Source organism: Oncorhynchus tshawytscha, linkage group LG33, assembly GCF_018296145.1.
Source record: "Oncorhynchus tshawytscha isolate Ot180627B linkage group LG33, Otsh_v2.0, whole genome shotgun sequence".
Lineage (NCBI taxonomy): Eukaryota > Metazoa > Chordata > Actinopteri > Salmoniformes > Salmonidae > Oncorhynchus > Oncorhynchus tshawytscha.
This window is the reverse complement of record NC_056461.1, coordinates 29,189,081-29,201,563: the sequence shown is the minus strand read 5'-3', so window position 1 is coordinate 29,201,563 and position 12,483 is coordinate 29,189,081. Positions and strand designations below refer to the sequence as shown.

Here is a 12,483-nt window from a genome sequence, read left to right as displayed (position 1 = left end):
TGTGTTGTTGATAGTTGACGCTACATGATTTCACTGTTGTCAACTTATGAGAGACAGCTGGCTTCCACTGCATATCAAGACACAATGCCTCAAAACACGAAGGTCTCATGTCTTATTACTGATAGATATAAATAGAAAAGACAACACTGTGGCCACCTGACTTAACCTGATTGTGTGTTTCTCCCTTTCTCACCTCCTCACTTCCCTATACTTCAATCTCTTCCTCTCCCTTTTCCTCTCTCTGGTTGTTTGTATATCATAGATGGTGAGCACACACACAGTAGTAACTCCATGTATTCTTCATTTCCTTTGTCTTGATTATGTATGTTTTAATCTGTGCCCCACTCTCTCATTATATATATATATATATATATATATATATATTTTTGTCTCTCTGAGGGTTGCTTGTCTTCCACTCATCATCCTCTCTTACTTTATTATCCACCATCTTTTTGCTTTTAAAAATGTTATTGTACACCATTGTCATCCAATCCCATTTCTGTTACACACCACTCAAATGTCTCTCCCTCCCAACTTCTTTTGATTATCCTCACATCTTCCTCTCCCGATTTCAACCTTTCTCATCCATTCCTGTCCTATTTTTGCCTCTCCCTCAATCCGCATTCTCCTCTCCCTTTCACCTCACCCCTTCTCCCGACTTTCCTTCCTTTCCCTGGGTTGTCCCTCTCTCCCTCTCCTCTCTCAAACAGAGAGTAGTGACTGTGAATTGGAGCTTTCTACTGTTCGTCACCAGCCCGAAGGCTTAGAACAGCTCCAGGCCCAGACCCAGTTTACCAGGAAAGAGCTGCAGTCGCTCTACAGAGGCTTCAAAAATGTGCGACTGGGACTTGGCTGGGCTTAGAGCACCGAGTGGGAGTGGGGTGCTTAAATCAACATTGTCAGGAACTTGAAGGACTGCAAAGATATCATCTCACAATATGTTTTACATACTTACATAGCTACATACATTTACACATATTTACACACACTTCAAGCCTTTTAGACATACAGGTAACTGCCAAAATAAGGGAAACACTTGAGTAAAGGAGGGATACAACATATATTGAAAGCAGGTGCTTCCACACAGGTGTGGTTCCTGAGTTAATTGAGCAGTTAACATCCAATCACGCTTAGGGTCCTGTATACAAATGATGGGCAGGCCATTATTTTGGCCATTATTCTGGCAGCCATGGCTATGCCTCCATAGGATAACAATGCCCCCATCCATAGTGCACAAGTGGTTACTGCATGATTTGATGAGCATGAAAATGATGTAAACCATATGCCATGGCCATCTCAGTCACCAGTTTTAAACCCCATTGAACACTTCTTGGAGATTCTGGAGTGGTGCCTGAGACAGCGTTTTCTACCACCATCAACAAAACACCAAATGATGGCATTTCTCACAGAAGAATGGTGTCACATCCATCCAATAGCATTCCAGACACTAATAAGAATCTATGTCAAGATGCATTGAAGCTGTTCTGGCTCATGGTGGACCAACGCCCTATTAAAACACTTTATGTTGGTGTTTCCTTTATTTTGGCAGTTACCTGCATATTAGCCATTTATAAGCCGTTAGACACACCTCTTTGCACAGATATTTAACTACATTAATGCGTACAATACATACAAGTTAAGTAAGACAAACGTGTTCAAGATATATTCATGTCTCTCTGGACAGGAGTGTCCTAGCGGGCTGGTGGATGAGGAGACGTTCAAGACCATCTATTCACAGTTCTTCCCCCAGGGAGGTAGGATTCTCTCCCCTCAAGAGATGCAAGGGAGGCACCATGGTTGATAGCAGATGGGTGGGAGACGCCCTTTTAACTGCCCCTACTGTTATCAGCAATTTCAACCTGGACTCAGGGGTAGACCTCACGTAGCAAATGTATATCTGTGACACTCAAATGAGTATGATATGTTTTGTATGGTATTCCTTTGTGGATGTCCATTATCCATTTCATATGAAATGTTACAAATTACAATTCATATGATATGTTATGAACTGCAATTTGTGCAATATGTTACAAATGTGCAATACATATGACATGTTGTGGCTAATGTTAGCAAGGTGGCTAGATAGATCAAGTTAGCTAGGCTAGGTGTTAGGGTTAGAGGTTAAGGTTAATAGTTATGTTAGATAACATGCTAAGTAGTTACAAAGTAGCTAAGAAGAAGTAAGTAGTTGCAAAGTTGCTTATTAGCTAAAATGCTAAAGTTGCCCGTGATGCCTTTGGGTTGCTAGAGTTTTGCATTATATGCACACCCATCCTCCCCGACCAACCTCATTTTTGGCTTAAGTAACAATACCCAATGTAACATATCATACTAATTTGAGTGTCACAGATTTACATTTACTATATTATGTCCTTGAGGACAGGCTGGCTATTTCAATGGACTGTTATTTGATAGAGCATTGTCTTACTGTTTTTGTAAGAAAATTTGATCAGTAGATGCAAGATTCTGACAACACAGAACCTCATCTATTGATATATACAGTGCATTTGGAAAGTATTCAGACCCCTTGACTTTTTCCACATTTGATTACTTTACGGCCTTATTCTATAATGTATTAGATATGTTTTCCCCTCATCAATCTACAAACAATAACCCATAATGATGAAGTAAAAGCAGGTTTGTAGAAATTTTGGGAAATGTATTAAATTAAAAAACACATATCACATTTACATAAGTATAAAGACCATTGACCCAGTACTTTGTTGAAACACCTTTGACAGCGATTGCAGCCTCGAGTCTTCTTGGATATGATGCTACAAGCTTGTTACACCTGTATTTGGGAATTTTTCCCACTCTTCTCTGCATATCCTCTCAAGCTCTTTCAGGTTGGATGGGGAGCGTCGCTACACAGCTATTTTCAGGTCTCTCCAGAGATGTTAGATCTGGTTCAAGTCCGGGCTCCAGCTAGGCCACTCAAGGACATTCAGAGACTTGTCCCAAAGCCACTCCTGTGTTGTTTTGGCTATGTGCTTAGGGTCGTTGTCCTGTTGGAAGGTAAACATTCGCCCCAGTCTCAGGTCCTGAGCGCTCTGGAGCAGGGTTTCATCAAGGATCTCTATATACTTAGCTCCATTCATCTTCCCCTCAATCCTGACTAGTCTCCCAGTCGGTGCCGCTGAAAAACATCCCCACAGCATGATGCTGCCACCACTATGCTTCACTGTAAGGATGGTCCCAGGTTTCCTCCAGGTGTGACGCTTGGCATTCAGGCTAAAGAGTTCAGTCTTGGTTTCATCAGACCAGTGAATCTTGTTTCTCATGGTCTGAGAGTCCTTTAGGTGCCTTTTGGCAAACTCCAAGCAGGCTGTCATGTGCCTTTTACTGAGGAGTGGTTTCTATTTGGCCACTCTACCATAAAGGCCTGGTGGAGTGCTGCAGAGATGGCTGTCCTTCTGGAAGGTTCTTCCATCTCCACAAAGGAACTCTGGAGCTCTGTCAGAGTGATAGAGTTTGGGTTCTTGGACACCTCCCTGACCAAGGCCCTTGTCCACCGATTGCTCAGTCTGGCCGGGTGGCCAGCTCTAGGAAGACTCTTGATGGTTCCAAACGTCTTCCATTTAAGAATGATGGAGGCCACTGCTGTATTGGGGACCTTCAATGCTGCAGAAATGTTTTGGTCCCTTTCCCCAGATCTGTGTCTCGACACATTCCTGTCTCTGAGCTCTACGGACAATTCCTTCGACCTCATGGCTTGGTTTTTACTCTGACATACACTGTCAACTGTGGGACCTTATATAGACAGGTGTGCCTTTCCAAATCATGTCCAATCAATTGAATTTACCACAGGTGGACTGTGATCAAGTTGTAGAAACATGTCAAGGATGATCAATGGAAACAGGATGCATCTGAGATCAATTTCGAGTCTCATAGCAAAGGATCTGAATGCTTATGTAAACAAGGCATTTCTGTTTTTTATTTTTAAGAAATTAGGGAAAAAAATCTAAAAATGTGTTTTTGCTTTGTCATTATGGGGTGTTAAAAAATATTTTATCAATTTTAGAATTAGGCTGAAACGTAACAAAATGTGAAAAAAGTCAAGGGTTCTGAATTCTTTCCGAATGCCCTGTAGATGCTTTAAAGACTGACCCATTTCACCCTGAGCAACTGTCAAAATGGATGAAAGTGAAAAGAGAATAAATAACCAACTGTCATCTACTGTACGCCTGCCTGATGTTAACTACATTATTGGTATCACTACTCAGATGCCACCACATATGCACATTTCCTGTTCAACGCTTTTGACATGGACAGAAATGGCTCTATCCGTTTTGAGGTAAGCAAAGCTCCTTTAAAGTAAGGTAATTTCTTCTCTCGCATAAAACCTTCCTGAACAATCAATCTTAGCCATCCCAATAACCTGCTCAACCTCCCCCCTCCACTCTCCCCTCCAGGATTTTGTGATTGGCCTATCTGTACTGCTCAGAGGTTCAGAAACAGAGAAGCTCCAGTGGGCCTTCAATCTGTATGATATCAACAAGGATGGCTGCATCACCAAGGAGGTACAGTGGAAGGCCTTGCCTTCAAACTTTCCTGTCTGTTGCATAGAGAGAGTTCTACTGCTAGACGTAACACTGCAAGACATAGCACTGACTCATGACTGTGTGTGTGTACGTGCAACTGTGTGTGTTTTTGTGTGTGCATGTGTGTGTTATGTGTGCATGTGTGTATTGTGTGCACCTGTGTACAGGAGATGTTGGCCATAATGACGTCCATCTATGACATGATGGGCAGGTATACCTCTCCCAGTGTACGAGATGATGACCCATCTGAGCATGTGGACAAGTTCTTTCAGGTACATAAACCCCCCAGCATGTAACCCCCTCCCATGTCTGACATTTTACATGTTGTTTAACACCTTCTGTCCTTCTGTTTGTATTGTTTCTGTCCTAAGGCTTTATTGTTGGTTTTTGTTTGATGAGAACTCTGGTCGGTTTGAATTTTCACAACCTTAAAGCTTCACATTGTGTCACTGTGGAGGTTAATAGTATACGGTATGTAATCATACAAGATCTTTAATGGCCACCTTTTTCAGAAAATGGATCGGAACAGAGACGGGGTGGTGACCATTGATGAGTTCATAGAGACCTGTCAGAAGGTAAACACATTCTCCACAATCTTTACTGGCGAAAATATGTATCTGATATTAAAAATGCCAGGACAAGCTGCTGGCTATTGCATGGTTTTAACCTGCCTGGCTAACATTCCAGGTATTCCTGTAGTTGGTAGATAGCAAGTTCTGTCAGTTTTGTCTTACAGAACCTGCACAACATGTCAGAAGAGCACACAACATATGAAAAGCTAAGAAGAGTACTGCCATAAGTAGTGTTCAATTGACATTGTGTCCAAAACAACAAATTCCTTAACTCTTAATTTCTCTCACCAGGATGAAGATATAATGGCCTCCATAAAGCTCTTTGAGAATGTAATCTAGGACTGGACAGAGAACACAGATATATGTCAAGATGACCTTTAATTGATTCCAATAACAGACCCTACAAGCCCCTCCGTACCTTGCCCCTCACCGTTGGATAATAGAAGATTATTGACACACAATAGGGAAATGTGACTCTAAACGTTTGACTCCACTATGTATGGGAAAACAATCCCTAAAAATGGCCCTGCTGACAGTTCTACTTTCCTTTCCTTTTTTTCTCCAATTTTTACTAACGACATGCCACTGACTTTGAGTGAAGCCAGAGTGTTTATGTATGCGGACGACTATACACGTCAGCTACTACAGCGACTGAAATAATTGCAACACTTAACAAAGAGCTGCAGTTAGTTTCAGAGCGGGTGGCAAGTAATAAGTTAGCCCTAAATATTTCTAAAAATAAAAGCATTGTATTTGGAGCAAAACACTCACTTGACCCTAAACCTCAACTAAATCTTGTAATAAATAATGTGGAAATTTAGCTAGTTGAGATGACTAAACTGCTTGGAGTAACCCTAGATTGTAACCTGTCATGGAAACATATTGATACAGTAGTAGCTAAGATGGGGAGAAGTCTGTCTATAATAAAGCGATGCTCCGCCTTCTTAACAACACTATCAACAAGGCAGGTCGTACAGGCCCTAGTTTTGTCGCACCTTGACTACTGTTCAGTCGTGTGGTCAAGTGCCACAAAATAGGACTTGGCTCAGAACAGGGCAGCACGGCTGGCCCTTGGATGTACACAGAGAGCTAATATTAATAATATGCACGTCAATCTCTCCTGACTGAAAGTGGAGGAGAGATTGACTTCATCACTTACATATCACTTACATACTTTTATTTATGAGAAGTTTTGACGTTAAACGCACCGAGCTGTCTGTCTACACTACTGGCACACAGCCAGGACACCCATGCACCCCACAAAACATGCCACAAGAGGTCTCTTCACAGTCCCCAAGTCCAGAACAGACTATGGTGAGGCATACAGTACTACATAGAGCCATGACTACATTGGACTCTATTCCGCATCAAGTAACTCACACAAGCAGTAAAATTAGATTTAAAAAACAGATTCAAAAACACCTTATGGAACAGCGGGGACTGTGAAGCAACACAAATATTGGCACAGACATATACCAACACACACATACATACACACACACACACACGATAGCATGCGCACTATACGTACATACACATGGATTTAGTACTGTAGATATGTGGTAGTGGTGGAGTAGGGGCCTGAGGGCACACAGTGTGTTGTGAAATCTGTGAATGTATTGTAATGTTTTTAAAATGGTATAAACCGCCTTAATTTTGCTGTACCCCAGGAAGAGTAGCTGCTGCTTTGGCCGCAGCTGCTTTGGCAGAAGCTAATGGGGATCCATAATAAATACAAATAGAAATACGAATGGCAACATAAGAAGTGAAATGTTAGTACACTGTGCAGTAGCATGTCTACTGCTCATGCCTGAACCAATTATGATCCTTTGCATGTTTGCCTGAGAGTAGTGTAAGTTAATGTTAACACAGTTGAATGTAAGTATGAATTTTGTTATTGAGTAGCCTGAAACAAATATTATTGTATTTGTTTGTGTGTGTTGTGGGGGCTCATAGTAATGGGTGGAATGGAATAGATGGAAATGAATCGAGCACATCAAACACGTGTTTTGCTACCATTCCATTCCAGCCATCATTATGAGCCATCCTCCCGTCAGCAGTCTCCTGTGCACACAACAGCTTAGAAATGTTAAAGTTTTTTACATTTCTGTACCCTCATGTATAGTGTACCTATAGCTCATCAGCATTATGATAGGAAGGTGGGATTTATTGATGTTGCCATATCATATAGCTACTCGCACCATTACATACAGTACATGCAATCATCTATCATACCGCCATACTCCAAACCACCCCTCTACAGCCTAACTGCATACCTGGAGAGAATGTATTTCAAAATGTTGTTGAATATCACTCTAAATAAAAAAGGAACCTGCACATCGCATGATATTTGATATGTAATTGTATATCACTTTCCTAAAAATAGTTTTCCTGTGGCCTAAAATGTTTATGAATTACAATATAATTTGTACAGTTGAAGATGACCTGTGCTTTGGCTCATATATAAAGTCAAGGCTGTTTTCTACTAACAAGTTGAGTCAGTGCTTTTGTTCTCAAATGCCGCAACAAAAAAAGTAATGCTCTGCTGCATTATATGGTGCAGTGGTGCATATATGTGGTGCATTGGTGTATTATATGTGCATTGGAATATTGTTTTGTTGCATTTTAGAACAGTAAAGCAGACCTAACTAGCAAGTAGCAAAGACACAGAAAAGCATACTTTTTTGAAATGTGAAAATTCAATTTTAATAAAAAATACTTTGGTGGTTTTCAATGTTGCTTCAAGTCTTTGTCACAAATAAACATTTGCATTCTTGTTGCTCTTTACTAGTTCATTATTACTTTTTGAATTATAACCATTTTGCATTTGCATAAATGCTCCATAGGCAATAATGGTACATTTTACGTTCACCACGGCTCTTGAACCATTTAAATGCCCAGTACAGTCAAAAGCATGACTTGTATATATTTTCACACTATGAGTTTGGAATAATACTAATAATTATGGTGATGCCCTTTTAATGTAAGAGCTGTTTGAAAAGACTGCCTGAAATTGCTGCCTGTTTTGGAGTTTTGGCCTGCCTGGTGACCAGGCAGTAAATTAGTTTATAGACCAATAAAAAAGAAAGTTCCAACCCTCTCTGCCAATAACAGTTTGTTTTCAGTTTTCCCCTCCCCACTCAGACCACTCTGAGTATAAATATTATTTTTGCTGTCTCTTGGTGTCTTTCCTATACAGTGGGGCAAAAAAGTATTTAGTCAGCCACCAATTGTGCAAGTTCTCCCACTTAAAAAGATGAGAGAGGCCTGTAATTTTCATCATAGGTACACTTCAACTATGACAGACAAAATGAGGAAAACAATCCAGAAAATCACATTGTAGGATTTTTTATGAATTTATTTGCAAATTATGATGGAAAATAAGTATTTGGTCACCTACAAACGAGCAAGATTTCTGGCTCTCACAGACCTGTAACTTCTTCTTTAAGAGGCTTCTCTGTCCTCCACTCGTTACCTGTATTAATGGCACCTGTTTGAACTTGTTATCAGTATAAAAGACACCTGTCCACAACCTCAAACAGTTACACTCCAAACTCCACTATGGCCAAGACCAAAGAGCTGTCAAAGGACACCAGAAACAAAATTGTACACCTGCACCAGGCTGGGAAGCCTGAATCTGCAATAGGTTAGCAGCTTGGTTTGAAGAAATCAACTGTGGGAGCAATTATTAGGAAATGGAAGACATACAAGACCACTGATAATCTCCCTCGATCTGGGGCTCCTCACAAGATCTCACCCCGTGGGGTCAAAATGATCACAAGAACGGTGCGCAAAAATCCCAGAACCACACGGGGGGACCTAGTGAATGACCTGCAGAGAGCCGGGACCAAAGTAACAAAGCCTACCATCAGTAACACACTACGCCGCCAGGGACTCAAATCCTGCAGTGCCAGACGTGTCCCCCTGCTTAAGCCAGTACATGTCCAGGCCCGTCTGAAATTTGCTAGAGAGCATTTGGATGATCCAGAAGAAGATTGGGAGAATGTCATATGGTCAGATGAAACCAAAATATAACTTTTTGGTAAAAACTCAACTCGTCGTGTTTGGAGGACAAAGAATGCTGAGTTGCATCCAAAGAACACCATACCGACTGTGAAGCATGGGGGTGGAAACATCATGCTTTGGGGCTGTTTTTCTGCAAAGGGACCAGGACAACTGATGCGTGTAAAGGAAGGAATGAATGGGGCCATGTATCGTGAGATTTTGAGTGAAAACCTCCTTCCATCAGCAAGGGCATTGAAGATTAAACGTGGCTGGGTCTTTCAGCATGACAATGATCTCAAACACACCGCCTTGGCAACAAAGGAGTGGCTTCGTAAGAAGTATTTCAAGGTCCTGGAGTGGCCTAGCCAGTCTCCAGATATCAACCCCATAGAAAATCTTTGGAGGGAGTTGAAAGTCTGTGTTGCCCAGCAACAGCCCCAAAACATCACTGCTCTAGAGATCTGCATGGAGGAATGGGCCAAAATACCTTACAAAAAGACTTACAGAAAACATTTGACCTCTGTCATTGCCAACAAAGGGTATATAATAAAGTATTTAGATAAACTTTTGTTATTGACCAAATACTTATTTTCCACCATAATTTGCAAATAAATTCATTAAAAATCCTACAATGTGATTTTCTGGATTTTCTTTTCTCATTTTGTCTGTCGTCGTTGTAGTGTACCTATGATGAAAATTACAGGCCTCTCTCATCTTTTTAAGTGGGAGAACTTGCACATTTGGTGGCTGACTAAATACTTTTTTTGCCCCACTGTATGTAACTCTTATTATATTTTGTATTATAATTTAATGTAATATCTTTTGTTGTTCTTGTCTATTACTGTTCTGTACTTTGTCATGTATTTGTACGTTTTATGTGGACTCCAGAAAGAGTAGCTGCTGCATGTGCAGTAGCGAATGGGGATCCTAAAAACTAAACTCCCAGAGAGTCCTAGCTAAATTATTGTGCGAGAAATTGCTCTTTGCTAAGAACACGTTTTTTCACAAAATGTTTCACAAATTTAATCGAAAACAATCACACTAAGGTACTTAATTGTTACCCAGAAATGATTTGATATTCGGATAGAAAAGGCTCCATTGGACCTTTAAGTTACAAACACCATGACCAACATTGACATTTGCAGAATGACTTAGCCAGACTGGCCTGACAGCATTCCTGTCAGATACAAACAGAGGGACAACCCACTTAGCAATCTCACTAGGATAAAGACCTCCTCCATTCCTGTCATTATTGAAAGAGATTGTGATACCTCACATCTCAAAATAGGGCTACTAAATGTTAGATCCCTTACTTCAAAGGCAATTATAGTCAATGAACTGACTGAAACATGTCTTAAGCCTGATGAATTTACTGTGTTAAATGAGGCCTCACCTCCTGGTTACACTAGTGACCATATCCCCCGTGCATCCCGCAAAGGCGGAGGTGTTGCTAACATTTACAATAGCAAATTTCAAATTACAAAAAAAATGACGTTTTCGTCTTTTGAGCTTCTAGTCATGAAATCTATGCAGCCTACTCAATCACTTTTTATAGCTACTGTTTTAGAGGCATCCTGGGCCATATACAGCGTTCCACATCGAGTTCCTTGAATCGGACCTTGTAGTCATAGCAGATATTATTCAAATTTTTGTTGACTTTAATATTCACATGGAAAAGTCCACAGACCCACTCCAAAATGCTTTCGGAGCAATCATCGACTCAGTGGGTTTTGTCCAACATGTCTCTGGACCTACTCACTGTCACAGTCATACTCTGGACCTAGTTTTGTCCCATGGAATAAATGTTGTGGATCTTAATGTTTTTCCTCATAATCCTGGACTATCGGACCACCATTTTATTACGTTTGGATTTGCAACAAATAATCTGCTCAGACCGCAACCAAGGAGCATCAAAAGTCGTGCTATAAATTCACAGACAACACAAAGATTCCTTGATGCCCTTCCAGACTCCCTCTGCCTACCCAAGGACGTCAGAGGACAAAAATCAGTTAACCACCTAACTGAGGAATTCAATTTAACCGTGCGCAATACCCTAGATGCAGTTGCACCCCTAAAAACTAAAAACATTTCTCATAAGAAACTAGCTCCCTGGTATACAGAAAATACCTGAGCTCTGAAGCAAGCTTCCAGAAAATTGGAACGGAAATGGCACCACACCAAACTGGAAGTCTTCCGACTAGCTTGGAAAGACAGTACCGTGCAGTATCGAAGAGCCCTTACTGCTGCTCGATCATCCTATTTTTCCAACATAATTGAGGAAAATAAGAACAATCCAAAATTTATTTTTGATAATGTCGCAAAGCTAACTAAAAAACAGCATTCCCCAAGTGAGGATGGCTTTCACTTCAACAGTAATAAATTCATGAACTTCTTAGTGGAAAAGATCATGATTATTAGAAAGCAAATTACAGACTCCTCTTTAAATCTGCACAACTCTGCCAGGACCTAGGATCAAGAGAGACACTCAAGTGTTATAGTACTATATCTCTTGACACAATGATGAAAAAAATCATGGCCTCTAAACCTTCAAGCTGCATATGTTACGCCCCTGAAAACAGGGGAGAAATAATCACGAGAGTGATACGGTGTTGTATTCTCAATTTAACGTTTAGTTCAATCTTTACAAAAGTAACACATTACAAAACAACAGAAAAAACATTATACAAATAACACAGCAAAATATCTTATTAACAACGTACATGTTCATTCACAATCGACATAAAATGGCAGCTACTCTCAGTACGATGCTATCCTTCACTTCAACCGAGCAGGGCTAATATTACTCTCTTCAAACATAACTCTAACTTCCTCAAGACGTTACTAAGGCATACCTTAAACACTCTTGACATGTTAGTGAGTTATAACATTTAAATTACTATTCTTATCATCAATAAAGTACCTGAAAACAGGGGAGAAATAATCACGAGAGTGATACGGTGTTGTATTCTCAATTTAACGTTTAGTTCAATGTGAAAAGACCGCGATTTTCCCAGGAATATGGGTGGAGACCAGAGCAATCGATCTCCGGCTCATAGATTAAGAGCATTTCGTAGATGACAGATGAACACTTTTAGGCACCACAAAATAAAGTAATCGATATAACGTTTACACATTACTCTCACAATTCGTACCCTTTGACAGATTTGAACTTTAACACAATTATATGAATGTTATCAATCTCTATCAACTAATACTGAATGCATCTTCTTAACCTTAGATGTTTTAAGATCCTCACATACTATGAACTTACTAATACTTTTTAATGTATAACAGGCTATGAATATTTCCTTTACCCTGTTACACATACTGGATCCTATTCCAACTAAACTACTGAAAGAGCTGCT

The 12,483-nt window shown here is 40.3% G+C and overlaps 1 protein-coding gene across 5 annotated transcripts in view; it reads left to right on the top strand.

Moving 5' to 3' along the window:
• The window catches only part of LOC112231107 (calsenilin), a 31,654-nt gene extending 25,545 nt beyond the window's left edge, over window positions 1–6,109 (top strand). For 2 of the 5 annotated variants that reach the window (XM_024397664.2, XM_024397666.2), the window contains 7 exons: window positions 711–835; window positions 1,685–1,754; window positions 4,224–4,294; window positions 4,413–4,520; window positions 4,709–4,813; window positions 5,054–5,116; window positions 5,405–6,109. In XM_024397664.2, the coding sequence (XP_024253432.1) occupies window positions 711–835; window positions 1,685–1,754; window positions 4,224–4,294; window positions 4,413–4,520; window positions 4,709–4,813; window positions 5,054–5,116; window positions 5,405–5,452 (590 nt within the window). In that variant the 3' untranslated portion in view covers window positions 5,453–6,109. Of the gene's footprint in view, window positions 1–262; window positions 266–710; window positions 836–1,684; window positions 1,755–4,223; window positions 4,295–4,412; window positions 4,521–4,708; window positions 4,814–5,053; window positions 5,117–5,404 lie in introns of all 5 variants that reach the window. The other 3 variants (XM_024397667.2, XM_024397668.2, XM_024397665.2) reach the window with 2 other exon arrangements.
• Window positions 6,110–12,483: the final 6,374 nt, after the last annotated feature.